The sequence below is a fragment of the Chlorocebus sabaeus genome, chromosome 5 (genome assembly GCF_047675955.1).
Source record: "Chlorocebus sabaeus isolate Y175 chromosome 5, mChlSab1.0.hap1, whole genome shotgun sequence".
Taxonomy (NCBI): domain Eukaryota; kingdom Metazoa; phylum Chordata; class Mammalia; order Primates; family Cercopithecidae; genus Chlorocebus; species Chlorocebus sabaeus.
Window position 1 is genome coordinate 1,783,865 of NC_132908.1, and position 17,821 is coordinate 1,801,685.

The 17,821-nt window shown below is 54.5% G+C and overlaps 1 protein-coding gene and 1 long non-coding RNA gene across 2 annotated transcripts; one reads left to right on the plus strand and one right to left on the minus strand.

The window, feature by feature from the left end:
* Window positions 1–21: 21 nt before the first annotated feature.
* IGFALS (insulin like growth factor binding protein acid labile subunit) lies at window positions 22–2,877 on the minus strand. Its single transcript, XM_037990026.2, has one exon. It carries the CDS (start codon window positions 2,329–2,331, stop codon window positions 343–345), a length of 1,989 nt encoding a protein of 662 aa, XP_037845954.2. The 5' UTR covers window positions 2,332–2,877; the 3' UTR covers window positions 22–342.
* Window positions 2,878–12,868: 9,991 nt separating this feature from the next.
* Window positions 12,869–17,706, plus strand: LOC119621198 (uncharacterized). Its single transcript, XR_012092890.1, has 3 exons — window positions 12,869–13,286; window positions 16,582–16,717; window positions 17,370–17,706. It is a non-coding gene; the product is annotated as an uncharacterized lncRNA (long non-coding RNA).
* Window positions 17,707–17,821: the final 115 nt, after the last annotated feature.

The window sequence follows — 17,821 nt, forward strand, 5'->3', positions numbered from 1 at the left end:
GTCTCTCTTGTGTTGCCCAGGCCGGTCTCTTGAATTCCTGGGCTCAAGCGATCCACCCGCCTCGGCCTCCCAAAGCTCTGAGACCACAGCTGTGCGCCGTGCACCCAGCCCCCTTCCCTGGCTTCACGCTCGCAGTCACGCACCGTGCCTGTTAAGATTCAATTGCCTTTGCCTTTAATTGATGACAGCTGGGGGCCGCCCTGCCTTCCACCCCAGTCAGGCCCTAGTGTCTTTCAGCAAGTGCACGGCGCGGGGCCGCGTGCTTGCCAGGCCCCTGAGGACACTGAGGACCTGTCCCCAGCACAGGGTGAGCCAGGCAGGGGCCCGAGTCCGGGGCCCTGGTCAGCAGGGAGCGAAGTGGGCCTCGCTGAGGTCCCGCAGGTCGAGCCCCGCGACCTCCGGCGGGCTGGCGCAGGTGATGTTGTTGTAGGTGTACACGGGGGGTTGGCAGTCGTCCCCCTCACAGATGGCCTGGACGAAGCGGGGCACGGCACTGGGGTTCTGCAGGGCAAAGTCCCGCAGCGCCTTGAGGGGGCAGCTGCAGTCCCAGGGATTGCCCTCCAGCCACAGGCGCTCCAGGCCGGGGGGCTGCGGCGTGAAGGTCCGCAGTGAGTTGTTTCTGAGGTTGAGGTAACGCAGCCGCCCCAGCGGTGCCAAGAGGCTGCCAGGCCACGCCTCCAGGCGGTTGTGCGAGACGTCCAGCCAGAAGGCCCGCTGCAGGGGGCCCAGGGCATCCGCCGGCAGCTCCGCCAGGCGGTTGTGGGAGAGCAGCAGGTACTCCAGCTTGCCCAGGCCCTGGAAGAGCTGGTGGGGCAGGTGCGTGAGCTGGTTGGAGGTCAGGTCGAGCTCCAGCAGCTCCGCCAGCCCCCACAGGCTCTGCTCCTCAATGCCCACGAGGCCGTTGTCCTTGAGGAAGAGCCGGCGGAGCCCCGAGAGGCCGGCAAAGGTGTGTGGGCGGATGCGGCCCAGGCAGCTGCCCTCCAGGTGCAGGCTGTGCAGCTTGCCCAGGCCCCGGAACACCTGCTCCGGAAGGTTCCGGAGACAGTTCCCAGAGAGGTTCATGACCGCCACGTTGGTGAGGCCGAGGAAGGCGCCCACCTTGACCTCCTGGAGCTGGTTGTGATCCAGCGTGAGCACCTCAAGTTGCCCCAGGCCCTCAAAGCTGCGCTCGGCGAGCTGCCGGATGCGGTTGTGGCCCAGCTGCAGCTCCTCCAGAAAGTGCAGGTCCTCGAAGGTGCGGGGCCGCAGGCTGGCGATGGCGTTGTGGGACAGCCGCAGCACGCGCAGGCCCAGCAGGCCGGGGAACGTGTCCTCCAGGAGGCCAGCCACGCGGTTGTGGGACAGGTCCAGCCATCGCAGCGCCTTCAGGCCCAGAAAGGCGCCCGGGGCCACAGCAGCGATGAGGTTGCGGTCCAGGTAGAGCTTCTGGAGCCGGGGCAGCTGCGCGAACACGTTGGCCTTGATGGCCCGCAGCGCGTTCCTGCTCAAGTCCAGCTCCCGGAGCTCGGCCAGGCCGCTGAAGAGTGCGGGCTGCAGGTAGGCCAGCCTGTTGCCCGCCAGCACCAGCTCGCGCAGGCCGCCCAGACCACGGAACACCGCATCGGGAAGCACGGCCAGGCTATTCCAGCCAAGGTTGAGGTCCCAGAGGTTACCGAGGCCTTCAAAGAGCCCGTCCTCCAGCCTGCTCAGGCGGTTGTTGCTGAGGCCCAGCGAGGCCAGCGCGGGTGTGTGCGCAAAGGTGCCGACCGCCAGGCTGCGCAGCTGGTTCCGCTCCAAGTGCAGGTGGCACAGGTTCTCCAGGCCCAGCAGTGCCTGCGGCTCCAGGCTGCCCAGCTGGCCGCCCTGCAAGTTGAGGAAGGCCAGGCTGGAGAGGTTCTGGAAAGCCGCCGGGGGGATGGACGAGAGGTTGTTGCTGTCCAACCACAGGGCTTGGGTGCCGCCCGGGATCCCGTCAGGCAGGCGCGTGAGGTTCCTGGAGCTGCAGAAGACGCTGAGCTCATCCGCCTCCTCATCGTAGCTGCAGGCACAGGTGGCCGGGCACGCTGGGCCCTCGGCTTCCCCCAGCGTTCCGGGCTCTGCTCCCTCCAGGCTGCGGGGGCCAAGTGCCACCCAGGACAGCAGCAGCAGCGCCAAGGCCAGGCCTCCTGCGGGGGGAGAGGCTTGGGGAGACGGCCCGAGGAGGGCTCTGCCCGAGTGAGCCTGATACCAGCACAGCCAGAAGCGGTGCTCAGGTGTGAACTGAGGCTCGAGGTCATCCGCTGAGATGCGAAGAAGCCGGTGAGCCCCACAGGTCCTCCGGCCCAAAAGCTGACGCTGCGCTCCCCACCCCATGGGGCAGAGGAGTGGCCGCCCCGCCCTGCTGCATAGACGCTGAGGGCTTGGCTCTCTAGCTCTGCGCAGGCCACGTGGGCTCGGCCAGGCTGGGTCTCGGGCTGTCTGGCATGTGGCAGCCGCACCCCCAAGGCAGGTACTTGAGCCAGGCCAGGCTGCCACGTTGGCCTAGAGCAAGGGGAGGGAACTGAGCCATTGGCCAAGGTCCGGCCATTTTCCGAACATTCTGGAGTAGGTCTGGGTGGGCACTCGCTCACTGCCCTAAGAGGCTGGAAGTGAGCTGGGCACCTCCTGCCCCAGTTAGGTCCCCTTAGCGGGGTCTCACCTGCCTGCATCCAGGTCTTGGGTGCTGTGGGGGGACCGGGGCACCACTGTTGGGGGACAGGTAGGAACCCCGGACCGTCAGTCACCGAGGCTCACATTGCCTTTCAGGACAAGGGTCCACAGGCCTCACAGACCCGGCCAGCAGCGTCCCAAGCAGTGATGACCCAAAACCTCCCCTGTACAGCCCCCCCATCCTCAGAGGGTGTGGAATCGCTGGGATGGTGGCAGGGACAGCGAGGTGGGGTCCCCCTGACCGCCCTTCTGCCGTGATGGGTTGGGGGTGGCCGAAGCCGCAAGGGGTCACCCCACAGAGACGGGGGGTGTGAGCCAACATCTCCTGCCTGGGCTGGGCCCACGACGCAGGCTGTGAGGGGCACCTCCTGTTGCTGTGCCCGCTGTTCTGGGGGCTGAAGGCTCCGGCCTGTGCCTGGTCCTCCTCCCCTGCGCTGCCGCCAGTGCCCTTAGGGTGAAGGACAGGACACAGACCCTCTGATGCCAGGCACAGCTGCATCTCCCTGCCAACCCCAGCAGATGCATTTCCGACTGTGGGCTCCCCAGTCCCTGGGGGGGACTTCCTGGGGGTCACCCCTAGCCTCCCCCCAGTGGGCTCAGGGTCACGGACTGGCCACCCCCAGAGCAGGTGGCGGGGCGCTTGGGGGCCTCACCTTTCCTCAGGGCCATCCCGCGTGCAGAGCAGGCCGCAGGCAGGCAGCAAGGGAGGGTACGTCTGCTGCGCCGGCCACCCCTGCCCTCTGGATTTCCCCACTGCGGGGCAGCCCGCGCCTGTCACCTGGCTGACCCAACCCAGCTGGCCCTGGCTCTGTTAACCCCCTCGTGCCGGGCAGCCAGTATCGGCCCGGAGCCCTAGGGTGCAGACAGTGCAGGGGGTGAGGGAGCTTCTGTCGGGGTCCGAGGTGGGCTGTGATGTGGCCCTGGGGGCTGATGGCCAGTGCCCGGGCCCTGTGCAGGGCTGATGGGGGAGGGCTGGGCAGCGAGGTTGGGGTGGGGACCCCTTGCAGCAACCTGGGAGAGGCTGCGGCTCGAGGCAGATTTGGGGAGCCCAGGACTTTACCAGCTCCTTGCGGGCAGGGTGCCCCTTGGGCAGCTCCTGGGGTCTTCACCCCTGGCCTGAGCAGCCAGCCATGTGGGGTTCAGGGGCTGCCTCCCCTTCCCCGCGCCCCACCCAGCCGTCCACACGCCCTCCCCGGGGTTCCCTAAAGCCTGGGTGGGAGCTGCCATTTGTTCTTCAGGCCCGTGGTGCTGTCCAGGGCCCAAGCTCGCCCCACCTCTCCCGTGACCTTACGGGCGCTGGTGTCTGGCCACTGCCCCGCCCCCAGCCTCTTCTAGGAATGCCTGGCAGGGCTGCAGGCGCCTGTTTGCTTTTGCCCTGCACCATCCTCAGGGAAAATGTGGGGGTGGCCTGGCCATGGGAGCCAGGTCTTGTGCCCCAGACAAGCCTCACCTGCCCCTTGCTGTGCCCCAAGGCTCTGGTGAGGGCCTGGCCGCCCCACAGTCACCGCTTGTGTGCAGAGAGGCCACAGGAATGTGTGCCCAGCCATGTCCGAGGCCACCCCTGGGCTCCGTCTCCACCTGCCTCCAGCGGCCCCTCGTTCCCCTCCACCTGCTCAGACCACTTCCCAGTCAGTCGCTGTCTCCACCAGGGCCTGAGCCGCTGCAGCCCCTCCTCTCCAGGTCCCTGCTGGCCCCTCCTCTGGCTGTCAGCGGGGCCTGCCCACCAGTCCCTCGGCAGTGGGAAAGCGTTCAGGGAAGCGGCCGGGAGGGGCGCAGGTGGAGGCAGAGCCGGGGCTGGGGGAGACGGCAGCTCTCCAGGCCCTACCCTGTCCGCGGCTCCGGCCTCACCTGGCGGGCCCCGTGCAGAGCTGTGGGAAGCCGCCGGCCCACTGTCATCGTCTTCCCTTTATCAAGAATTGATCATTTTCCAGGTGGCGTCTCGGCTCCTCTTCTGAGAAATTATAGATCCACGGGGAGAAAGTCCACACCCAGAAAAACCCACGATCCGTTTACTCAGCAGAAAACGCGGACTCAGCAGGGGCCTGGGGCCAGTGGACCTGGGCGGCCTCTTCTCAGGAGAAGTCCCCGTGTGGGGGCCTCTGGCCTGTGTCAGGCCACACACCACACCTGGGAGCCCTGCACACTCCAGGTGGGAAGGGAGAATCTGTCCCTGTTCTCTTCCTTTGGGAGAGGCCGAGCGTCGTGGGCAGGCGGAGCCTCACCGGGGTTGCGGCAGCTGGTAAGGGGGCTCCAGGCCTCATTGATTCCTGTGGTAACACCGAGGCCTACACACACACATTCAGCCCTGCTGAGTTCCAGAGGCCCCCATCACTGCCACCACCCCCGACGGCCCCACTCCCCGTGGCCTATCCTGGCTCAAGGCCGGTGGCCTTCCAGGCTCCTGGCGTCAGGCTGCACAGAGCCTGGCTTTCTGTAGGACAGGACCGGAGGGAGGTGAGGCCATGTCTAGGTCAAATCCTGGAATGCATCTGTCCCTGTCCCTCACTGTTTCCAGCAATGCCAGCGAGTCCTATGGCTCTGCACCCTATGGGCACACACCTGTCCACACTCAGGCCGTTGGCAAGCGGATGGTGGCCGCCACCGGGGAGACCGAGCATCTTCTCTGGCACACGGTCGCAGGGTCATCCAGCCTCAGCCACTGCTGGTTGCAGTATCTTGCCAATTTTCTAGTTAGCTGGCTGATTTCTGATTTGCAAGACACAAGGAAGACCAAAAGCTTTCTGCATGCATACCTGTCGGGTATGGCCGGTGGTCTCTGTCACACTGTGTGGCCTTTCCATCCTCTCACCAGGATTCTGAGTTTTTTGTTTGTTTTTGAGATGGAGTTTCGTTCTTGTTGCCCAGGCTGGAGTGCAATGGCGCCATCTTGGCTCACTGCAACCTCCGCCTCCCGGGTTCAGGCAATTCTTCTTCCTCAGCCTCCCGAGTACTGAGATTGCAGGCATGAGCCACCATGCCTGGCTAATTTTTATTTTGTTTTATTTATTTATTTTTTGAGACGGAGTCTCACTCTGTCGCCAGGGCTGGAGACCAGTGGCATGATCTCAGCTCACTACAACCTCTGCCTCCCAGGTTCAAGCGAGTCTCCTGCCTCAGCCTCCCAAGTAGCTGGGATTACAGGCGCCCACCACTAAGCCCAGCTAATTTGTTGTATTTTTAGTAGACACAGGTTTCACCGTGTTGGCCAAGGTGGTCTCGAACTCCTGACCTCGTGATTCACCCACCTCAGCCTCCCAAAGTGCTGGGATTACAGGCGTGGACCACCATGCCCAGCCCCTAATTTTGTATTTTTAGTAGAGACGGGGTTTCTCTATGCTGGTCAGGCTGGTCTCAAACTCCCAACCTCAGATGATTTGCCCGCCTCGGCCTCCCAAAGTGCTGGGATTACAGGCGTGAGCCACTGGCCTGGTGAGAGTTCTTAATTTTAAGACGATGTCCTGGCCAGGTACTGGGGCTCACACCTGTAATCCCAGCACTTTGAGAGGTCAAGGCAGGTGGGTCACGAGGTCAGGAGTTCAAAACCAGCCTGACCAACATGGTGAAACCCCGTCTCTACTAAAAATACAAAAATTAGCCAGGCATGGTAGCACACGCTTGTAATTCCAGCTACTCAGGAGGCTGAGGCAGGAGAATCACTTAAACCCGGGAGGTGGAGGTTGCAGTGAGCCGAGATCGTACCATTGTACTCCAGCCTGGGCGACAGAGTAAGACTCCGTCCAAAAAAAAAAACAAAAACAGGATGTCCCTTAAATGTTGAGCTCCTTTGCTCAAATACCAACAACAAAGATGGTGATACGGTTTGGCTGTGTCTCCACCCAAATCTCACCTTGAATAATAATAATTCCCACATGTCAAGGGCAGGGCCTGGTGGAAATAACTGAATCATGGGGGAAGTTTTCCCCATACTGTTGTGGGTAGTGAGTAAGTCTCATGAGACCTGATGGTTTTATAAATGGGAGTTCCCCTGCAGACGCGCGCTCTTGCCTGCCACCACGTAAGACCCTGTGCCTTCCGACAGGATTGTGAGGCCTCCCCAGCCATGTGGAACTGTGAGTCCATTAAGCCTCTTTCCTTTATAAATTACCCAGTCTCAGGTATGTCTATCAGCAGCATGAGAAAAGACTAATATAGTAAATTATTACCATAATAATTATTATTACAGTGGGACACTGCTGTAAAGATACCCAAAAATGTGGAAGTGACTTTGGAACTGGGTAACAGGCAGAGGTTGGAACCATTTGGAGGGCTCAGAAGAGGACAGGACAGGAAGATGTGGGAAAGTTTGGCACTTCCCAGACTTGCTGAATGCCTTTGACCAAAATGCTGATAGTGATATGGCCAATAAAGTCCAGGCTGAGGTGGTCTCCGAGAGGAGGAACTTGTTGGAAGCTGGAATAAAGGTGACTCTAGCTGTGCTTTAGCAGAGACTGGTAGCATGTTGCCTCTACCCTAGAGATTTGTGGAACTTTGAACTTGTGAGATGATTTAGGGCATCTGGTGAAAGAAATTCCTTTTTTTTGTTTTTGAGATGGAGTCTCGCTTTGTCACCCAGGCTGGAGTGCAGTGGTGTGATCTCGGCTCACTGCAACCGCTGCCTCCCATGTTCAAGCAATTCTGTCTCAGCCCCCTGAGCAGCTGGAACTACAGAAGTGCGCCATCACACCCAGCTAATTTTTGTATTTTTAGTAGAGACAAGGTTTCACCATGTTGGCCAGGAGGGTCTTGATCTCCTGACTTTGTGATCTGCCCGCCTCGGCCTCCCAAAATGCTGGGATTACAGGCGTGAGCCACTGCACCCAACCAGTAAAAGAAATTTCTAAACAGCAACGTGTTCGAAAGGTGACCTGGGTGCTGTGTTAAAAGCATTCAGTTTTGTGTATTCACAAAGATACGGTTTGGAATTGGAACTTTAGTTTAAAAGGGAAGCCAACCATAAAAGGCTGAAAAATTTGCAGCATGGTGATGCCATAAAAAAGCCCATTTTCTGAGGGGAAATTTAAGCTGGCTGCAGAAATTTGCGTAACAAGGAGCCAAATGTTAATCACAAAGACAGTGGGGAAAATGTCTCCAGGGCATGTCAGAGGTCTTCAGGGCAGCCCCTCCCATCACAGGTCCCGAGGCCTAGGAGGAAAAAATGGTTTAGTGGATGGGGCCCAGGGCCTTGCTGCTTTGTGCAGTCTTGGGTGCCCGGCCTCCCAGCCATGGCGAAAGGAAGCCAAGGTACAGCTCAGACTGTTGCTTCAGAGGGTGCAAGCCCCAAGCCTTGGCAGCTTCCATGTGGTGTTGGGCCTGCAGATGCCCAGAAGTCAAGAATTGAGGTTTGGAAGCTGGGTGCAGTGGCTCACACCTGTAATCCCAGCAGCACTTTGGGAGGCTGAGGCAGGTAGTTCACCTGAGGTCAGGAGTTTGAAACCAGTCTGGCCAACATGGCAAAACCCTGTCTCTACTGAAAATACAAAAATTAGTCAAGCGTGGTGATGCGCACCTGTAGTCCCAGCTACTTGGGAGGCTGAGGTGGGAGGATCACTTGAACCTGGGAGGCGGAAGTTGCAGCGAGCCAAGATCACGCCACTGCACTCCAGCCTGGGTGACAGAGCAAGACTCCATTAAAAAAAAAAAAAAAAATCAGGTTTGGGAACCTCTGCCTAGATTTCAGAGGCTATATAGGAACACTTGGATTTCCAGGCCGAAGTGTGCTGCAGGGGCAGAGTCCTCACCAAGAACCTCTGCTAGGGCAATACGGAAGGGAAATGTGGGGTTGGATCCCCCACAGAGTCCCTACTGGGGCACTGCCTAGTGGAGCTGTGAGAAAAGGGCCACCATCCTCCAGACCCCAGAATGGTAGATCCACTGACAACAGCTTGCACCATGCACCTGGAAAAGCCACAGACACTTGACATGAGCCTGTGACAGCAGCTGGGAGGGGGGCTGTACCCTGCAAAGTCACAGGGGTGGAGCTGCCCAAGGCCTTGGGAACCCCCCTCTTGCATCAGTGTGATCTGGATGTGAGACATGGAGTCAAAGGAGATCATTTTGTAGCTTTAAGATTTGACTGCCCTGTTGGATTTCGGACTCGCATGGGGCCTATAGCCCCTTTGTTTTGGCCAACTTCTCCCATTTGGAATGGATGTCTTTACCTAATGCCTGCACCTTTGATTTTACAGGCTTATAGGCAGAAGGGACTTGCCTTGTCTCAGATGAGACTTTGGACTTGGACTTTTGGATTAATGCTGGAATAACTTTGGGCGACAGCTGGAAGGGCATGATTGTGTTTTGAATAGTGAGGACATGAGGTTTAGGAGGGGCTGGGGCGAGATGATATGGTTTGGCTGTGTCCCCACCCAAATCTCATCTTGAATTGTAGTTCCCATAATCCCCACATGTGTGAGAGGGACCCGGTGGAGACAGCTGAATCAGGGGCTTGGTTCCCTCCGTCCTGTTCTCTTCAGAGTGAGTTCTCATGAGATCTGATGGTTTTATAAGCGGCTTCCCCCTTCACTGGGCACTCATTTTTCTCTCTCCTGCTGCCATGTGAAGAAGGACTTGTTTGCTTCTTTTCCCACCATGATTATAAGTTTCCTGAGGCCTCGCCAGCCTTGCAGAACTGTGAGTCAGTTAAACCTCTTTTCTTTATAAATTGCCCACTCTCAGGCAGTCCTTTATAGCAATGTGAGAATGGACTAATACAGATGGGAAAATGGCAAAATTCTTAATGTCCTCTATTTTATTTTTATGGTTTCAAGTACTATTTTGTGCAGACACTGTCCTGTTTTCCCTTCTAATCAGCCTCCTAAGAGGGAGAGGCCAGGCTCAGGGTTAACTGTTCCCATGTGGGGGTTACCATCAGCCTCTGTGCCGTTTAGTGGAAGGGCTGTCACTGCCCATCATAAACCAAGCCCATCTAAGCCTGGGCCCCTTTCTGGATTCTTTTTTTTTTTTTTTTTGAGGCAGAGTCTCCCTCTGTCGCCCAGGCTGGAGTGCAGTGGCCGGATCTCAGCTCACTGCAAGCTCCGCCTCCCGGGTTCCCGCCATTCTCCTGCCTCAGCCTCCTGAGTAGCTGGGACTACAGGCGCCTGCCGCCACGCCCGGCTAATTTTTTTGTATTTTTAGTAGAGATGGGGTTTCGCCGTGTTAGCCAGGATGGTCTCGATCTCCTGACCTCGTGATCCACCCACCTCGGCCTCCCAGAGTGCTGGGATTACAGGCTTGAGCCACCGCGCCCGGCCCTTTTCTGGGTTCTTGGTCCCCTCTGTCTGTGCACTGCCACGCTCTCTGCACGGTGGTGACTTTTTGGTAAGCTGGAGTTTTTCTTTCTTTCTTTTTGGAGACATGGTCTTGCTCTCTTTCCCAGGCTGGAGTGCAGTGGTGCCATCTTGGCTCACTGCAGCCTCAACCTCCCAGGCTCAGGTGATCCTCCCACATCAGCCTCCCACGTAGCTGGGACTTACAGGCGTGGTGTGTGCCACCATGCTCAGCTAATTTTTATTTTTTTATAGAGATGGGGTCTCCCTGTCATTTTCAGGAAATTATCATATCTGGTAGAGTAGGGCCTCATTCTTCAAGAGCATCTTGGCTCTTCCCAGTCCTCTGCGTTTCCATATAAACCTTGGAAGCAGCTGTTGAGTCTCTAAAACAAAATCAAATTCTGCGTGGCGCTGCAGTCTATGATGTCTTCCTGCACTGAGTCTTCCAACCTGGGGACGTACGGTATTTCCTCCTTTACCGAGGAGTCGTGTATCTCGCGTTTTTGTAGATTTTTACGTTGTGCTCTTGCATGGATTTTTTTAGGTTCTTTTCCTATATGATTGTTGCTTTTGATACTATTATGCATTATCATTTTCCCTCCTCAATTTCATTTGCTATTTGTCAGGGCTGGAATTGTTTTCTAGACAGGTTGGGATAACTAAGTATGAAGTAACGTGTTCCCTTTACTCTATGATTCTGTTTCTAAAACAGTTTTATTGATTTATAATTTACAGAGCACAAAATTCCCTCACTGTAAGTGTGCAGTCGGTGACAGGAAATGCATGCTGTGCGGCCAGCGCTGCCCTCCGCCTTTCCCACATGAGCCGCGTGCTCTGCATCTGGTTTCTTCCCTGGATGCAGTGTTTTGGAGGCTCGTCCATGCCGTGACATGGAGCAATGCTTCATGCTTTACAGCTGAACGATGCTCCGCTCTGTGGCCTCATTTGTTCACGGCTCCTCCACAGTTGCTGGAGGCTTGGGCTGTTTCCATTTGGGGATACTGTGAGAAATGGTACTCTATTTGTGTGCAAGTCTTTGGACACAGGTTTCATTTTTCTTGGATATAGTCTTAGGAGTGGAGTTGTTGGTTCATAGTGTTGTATCTCTTTTTAAAAACTTTTCCAGTGTGGGCATACTTTTTTTTAAAAGACAGAATTTCACTCTTATCGCCCAGGCTGGAGTACAGTGGCACAATCTCAACTCACTGCAACTTCCACCTCCTGGGTTCAAGCAATTCTCCTGCCTCAGCCTCCTGAGTAGCTGAGATTACATGCGCCCACCACCATGCCCGGCTAATTGTTTTATTTTTCGAAGAGACGGGGTTTCACCATGTTGGCCTGGCTGCTCTCGAACTCCTGACCTCAGATGATCTGCCCACCTTGGCCTCCCAAAGTGCTGAGATTACAGGTGTGAGCCCCGACGCCCAGCCACGTGTACTGTTTTACAAAGTAGGTGAGTTTCAGTTGTCCCACATCCTCACCAGCATTTGGTATGTTCCTGTAAGCTATTCCCACTCATGTTTTTCTCTTAACTAGTGATGTCAAACCTCTTCATGTGTTTATTGGCCATTCTAATGTCAGTCTTTGGTGACAGAATAATCTAAGTTACCCTTTTTGTTTTTATTTTTTTAACATGTACAAAGCTGCTGGATACCCATTTTTAATTGGGTTATGTTCTTGAGTTGTGTAAGACTTTGTATATTACTTACAACTCTCAGTGGTGAATCAACAAGGAAAAAAAAAAAAAAGACTGGCAAATATTTTTCCCAGCCTGTGGCTTCTCTTTTTTTTTTTTTTTTTTTTTTTTTTAAAGCTGTCTTTTGGCCCAGTGTGGTGGCTCGTATCTGTAATCCCAGCACTTTGGGAGGCTGAGGCTGGAGGGTTCCTTAAACCCAAGATTTCAAGACTGGCCTAGGCAACATAGCAGGACCCCACCTCTACAAAAAATACAAAAATTAGCCACACATGGTGGTATGCACCTGTGGTCCCAGCTACTCGGGAAGCTGAGGCTGGGGCTGGAGAATTGCTTGAGGCTGCAGTGAGCCATGATCATGCCACTGCACTCCAGCCTGAGTAATGGGGCAAAGCCTCATCTCAAAAAGAATGAAAAAAAAAAGTTGTCTTTTTAAAGTTCAAAAGTTTTTCATTGTGACAAGTTCCAACTGATTTTTTTTTTTTCTCTAACAACTCTTTGCCTAACCCAAGATGACAGAGATGTTCTCCTACAGCTGCTTCTGAAAGTTTGCTGGCTTCAGCTATTATGTTTAGGACTGTGATCCGTTCTGAGTTACTTTATGAGGATATGAAGAAGGGTCTCAAGTCACTTCTTCCACAGATATCTAATTGTCCCAACACCATCTGTTAGACTCTCCTTTTCCCAGTTGAAATGTCTTGGCATTTTTGTTGCAAAATCAGATGGCCATGTATACAAGGATTTATTCTAAACTCTGGTCTGTTGTTCTTCATACCCTTCCTTACACTACTGTCACACTTGATTTTTGAGACAGAGTTTTGCTCTTGTCGCCCAGGCTGGAGTCCAGTGGCACAATCTCAGCTCACTGCAACCTCCATTTCCTGGGTTCAAGCGATTCTTCTGCTTCAGCCTCCCGAGTAGCTGGGAATACAGGCGTGGGCCACCATGCCCGGCTAATATTTGTATTTTTAGTAGAGACGGGGTTTCACCGTGTTGGCTAGGCTGGTCTCGAACTCCTGACCTCAGGTGATCCACCCACCTTGGCCTCCCAAAGTACTGGGATTACATGTGTGAGCCACCACGTTCGGCCCCTGCTGGGATCTTAATAGGAACTGCATGGGATCTATGGGCCCATTTGGGGAGACAGAAATCGTGACAGGAGTCTCCTACCCAATGAATGTGCGTTGTCTTTCCATTTTTCTCAGCAAGTATCTTGTATTTTCAGTGTATAAATCTTCCGTTTCCTTCACCAAGGTGGTTCCTAAGTGTGTGCTCTAGTTTCAATGCTAGTGACTGGAATCTGAGTTTTGTTTGGATTGTTCATAGTCTATAGAAAGGTGATGAATCTGTTAACTCTGGATCCCGAGGCCCAGCTGAACTTCCTTGTTCCAGTTGTGTGTGTCCCGTAGGCCTTGCTATGTAGAGAACCCTTGTGCTATGAATAGACACTTTTACTTTTTCCAATGTGTGTTTTGTTTTTTGTTTTTAGCATCTTATTAAATGCCTCGTTCTGCCTTTAGAGGGAACCACTGTCACCCACCATGAACTACGCCACCAGCTTGGGAGGCAGAACAGTGCTCACCGCGAAGATGGCCACATTCTAACCCCTGGGCCCTGGGATGACGTGAGGCCACACCACCCAGAGGAGGTGCCAATTTCAGGTCAGTTCCCTAAAATGGAGTAGCGTGGGTTTTCCAGGTGAACCTAGGGAATCGTATGGTCCTTAAAAGCAGAGGAGGAGTTGCCTTGAGGCATGGAGGACTCGGCCTGCTGTTGCTGGCTTTGAAGGTGGCAGGAAGGGCCACGAGCCAAGAGTGCCTCTTGAAAGGATGGGGGTATAGAACCTCTCCCAGAGCCTCTGCGGGGAACGCAGCCCTGCCCACGCTTTCCTCTTAGTCCTGTGAGACCCGTGTCAGACTACCGACCTCCAAACCGCAAGATACACTCGTGTTTTGGTTCCTGGGTATGTTTTTTTTTTTTTTTTGAGATGGAGTATTGCTCTGTCACCCAGGCTGGAAGTGCAGTGGCACGATCTCAGGTCACTGCAACCTCTACCTCCTGGGTTCAGGCAATTCTCTGGTCTCAGCCTCCCAAGGAGCTGGGACTACAGGCATGCGCCACCACACCCAGCTAATTTTTGTATTTTTAGTAGACACGGGGTTTCGCCATGTTGGCCAGGCTGGTCTTGAACTTCTGACCTCAAGTGATTCACCCTCCTCAGCCTCCTACAGTGTTGGGATGACAGGTGTGAGCCACCACACCTGGCCTAAACTTGTGTTGTTTTAAATCACTGAGGTGGTGGTGACCTATCCCGGCAGCAATTGGAACCTAATGCAGACAGCCTTTTCTAGCTGGGGATGTCCCCTTCTCTTCCCGGGTTGTGAGATTCTTTATCAGGAACAGGAGTGGGACTTTTGTACTGTGCTTTTCTGCATTGATTGAGATGGATCTCATGGGTGCATATTTTTTTTTTTTTTTTTTTTGGAAACAGGCTCTGGCTCCGTCTCCCAGGCTAGAGTGCAGTGGCTCGATCTCAGCTCACTGAACTTGCGCCTCCTGGGCTTTAATGATCCTCTGGTTTCAGCTTTGTGAGTAGCTGAGACCGTAAGCATGTGCTCCCATGCCTGGCTACTTTTTGGTTTCTTTCTGGTTTATTTTGGTAGAGAAAGGGTTTCGCTATATTGCCCAGGCTAGTCTTGACCTCCTGGGCTCAAGCAATCTGCCCACCTCAGTCTCCCAAAGTACTGGGATTACAGGCATCTGTTTTTCTATTAATGAGGCTTACAACCTTAAGTGCTTTGTAGATGTTGCAGAACCTCACTTTGCTGTGACAAACCACGTGGTCATGGTGTGTGATGCTGCCGAGTTTGGGTTGCTAATATTTTGTTAAGGATCTTTACATCTGTGTTCATGACGGACATTGTTCTGTGGGGTGGGGGTGGGGATCATGACGCCTTTTGCCGCCTTTAGCCCCTAGACTCGGGGCGTGTCTCGTCCTCCACATTGTGAAGATTGTGAGTGGTTGTGTTACTGACAATTCACAGTGGCAGCCCTGTGGGCACAGGCTTCCTGTAGGAAAACTTAGGACTTCTCAGTACTATAATTTCTTGTTTTAGGTCTATTCAGATTTTCTGTTCCTGAGTCAATTTAAGTGATTTGTGTCCCTCTGGGACTTTGTCAGCTTCACCTAGTTGGTTTTCCTAGTATTCCAAGGCCTGCTCATTTCTGTAAGATTGGTGATGATGTCCCCTCTTTCATGCTTCTGGTAGTCAGTCTAGCTAAGAGTTTGCCAATTTTGTTGATCTTTTCAAGGAACTTTTGGTTTTTCTGCTTTCTAGTTTACTCATTTCCTCTCTAATCTTTCTTTAGGTTTCATTTGTTCTTCTTTCTAGCTGAAAGTAGAATTCTACTTTTTTTCTTTTTTGAGACCAAGTCTCACTGTCACTCAGGTTGGAGTGCAATGGCATGATCTTGGCTCATTGCAACCTCTGCCTCCCATGTTCAAGCAATTCTCCTGCCTCAGCCTCCCCAGTAGCTGGGATTACAGGCGCCTGCCACCACGCCCAGCTAATTGTATTTTTAGTAGAGATGGGGTTTCTCCATGTTGGCCAGGCTGGTCTCGAACTTCCGACCTCAGGTGATCCACCCACCTCGGCTTCCCAAAGTGCTGGGATTACAGGCATGAGCCACTGAGCCTGGCCAAAGCCAACTTTTTTTTTTTTAAAAGACAGAGTCTTGCTCTGTCACCCAGGCTGGAGTGCAGTGGTGCGATCTCAGCTCACTGCAAGCTCCACCTCCCAGGTTCACACCATTCTCCCACCTCAGCCTCTGAGTAGCTGGGACAACAGGCACATGCCGCCATGCCCAGCTAATTTCTATGTTAGCCAGGATGGTCTCGATCTCCTGACTTCATGATCCATCCGCCTCAGCCTCCCAAAATGCTGTGATTACAGGCATGAGCCACCACGTCCGGCCAAACGTTTTTTATTTGAGACCCCCTTTTATTACATAGGTGGTTAAAGCTATAAATTTCCCTCTAAGCACTGTCAACTCCCACAACTACTGCCTGCCCCACCACCCCTACCATTCAGACATCAGGGCCAGGCACCATGGCTCACACCTGTGATCCCAGCACTTTGGGAGGCAGAGGCGGGTGGATCACCTGAGGTCAGGAGTTCAAGACCAGCCTGGCCAACATGGCAAAACCCCATCTCTACTAAAAATGCAAAAATTTAGCTGCGCATGATGGTGGCACCTGTAATCCTAGCTACTCAGGAGGCTGAGGCAAGAGAATCACTTGAGCCCAGGAGGCAGAGGCTGCAGTGAGCTGAGACTATGCCATGGCACTCCAGCCTGGGCAACAGAGATCCTGTCTCAACAAAATAAAAGATCAGATGTCAGGCATTTGTTGCATCCACAGAGGGCTGTTAAAATTACTTATTGGTTTACAAATGAGCACAGTGTTATAGAATGGAAGCATTTAAGGTTCTGGCCTAAGAATATTTGTTGACAAACAGAACAAACTCTTTGAACTGGGGTAGGGTTAGTGGGAGAAGAAAGCAGGAGAAGGAATCTGTGTCCTGTCTCCTCACACACACCTGGCTTCGGCGGCATCCCAGAGGGGTCTGTGAGTCTGAGAACAGATCAGTGACCCCTCCGGGGGGGATGGGCAATGCATGTGGTCTGGAAGTACAGTGCCAGCCTTCCTCTTCAATCCACAAGCCTCGGGCCAGGCTTGCTCCTAGGTCCCCAGGGCCACTCTGCCTCTCCACTCAGAAGAGCCCATCTACAGGACTAGGTGGCAGAGGGGATGTGGGCCCCACTCCCTTCACAGCTGCACTGACAGGGCAATCGGTCAGTCAGTGAATCAGTCAAACGTTTCAGAACATGCGAGAGGTGGGCGCAGCATTGTGAATGGACTAAATGCCACTCAACTGTGCGATTAATTTGAGATAGGGTCTCCCTGTCCTCCAAGCCAGAATGCAGTGGCACAAGCAAGGCTCACTGCAGCCTTGGACTCCCGGGCTCAAGCGATCCTCCTGCCTCAGCCTCCTGAGTAGCTATGACTACAGCTACATACCACCCTGCCCAGGTAACTTATTTATTTATTTATTTATTTATTTATTTATTTATTTATTTAATTTATTTATTTATTTATTTAGAGACGGAGTCTTGCTCTGTTGCCAGGCTGGAGTGCAGTGGCGCAATCTCGGCTCACTGCAAGCTCTACCTCCCAGGTTCACGCCGTTCTCCTGCCTCAGCCTCCTGAGTAGCTGAGACTACAGGCGCCCACCACCACGCCTGGCTAATTTTTTTTTTTTTTTTGTATTTTTAGTAGAGATGCGGTTTTACCATGTTGACCAGGATGGTCTCGATCTCCTGACCTCAGGTGATCCACCCACCTCGGCCTCCCAAAGTGCTGGGATTACAGGCATGGGCTACCGCGCCCAGCCCTCATACATTTTTTAAGTTTCAGATTAGCCCTAGGGGTTGCCTCTTCCTGCCCTTCCCTCGTAGACCCTCTGCCGTGAGGCACACGCAGAGCCTGGGCAGGACATGTGGCCATCCACCCAGCTCTCCTGGGGTCACAGGCCGAGCACTCCCCAGCTGGCTGCTTCCCCAGAGGGCGGTTTGTGCTTTCCAAGCAGAGACGGGGCTGGGGGTGCTGCCGAGCAGGGCACTGCCTGGAGGTCGCAGGTACTGGCCGCCTCCAGGAAGAAAACACGGCCGCCTCTCCCTGCCAGGGGGCCCTGAGCCCATCAGACGTGCTGGGAGCTCGGGACAGGAGACAGCACAGGCACAGCCACAGCGGCCACTCCAGCTGAGCCAGAGCCCCCGAGCATGGGCAAGAAACTTGGTGAGAAGCCCCCGCCTGCTTCAGGCACAAACACCGAGCCGCCTTCCCCAGCCCAGGACAGCAGCAATGCTGGAGAGCCCGTGGCCCCGGTGGGATGGGGTTCTGCTCTCGAACGGCCCAAGCCCACTCATCCCATGTCATCGCAGATTGTGACAGTGACCTGGGAGCCAGAAAGGTGTCTATTCCTCTGAGGTGGGGTGGTGATGGCAAAGGGAAGGAGGAAGAACCCAGGACACCCCAGGTATCCTCTCTCCTACAAAGCCAGGAAACCCAGGGAGAGAGCACCCCGCCCCCCGGGGTCCTGACCTGAAGCATGGGTGGGGGGACTGCAGTGGCTCA

Coding starts and splice junctions, on each gene's coding strand:
- IGFALS (XM_037990026.2), bottom strand. CDS start 2,331: ATGGGGTGGGGAGCGCAGCGTCAGCTTTTGGGCCGGAGGACCTGTGGG.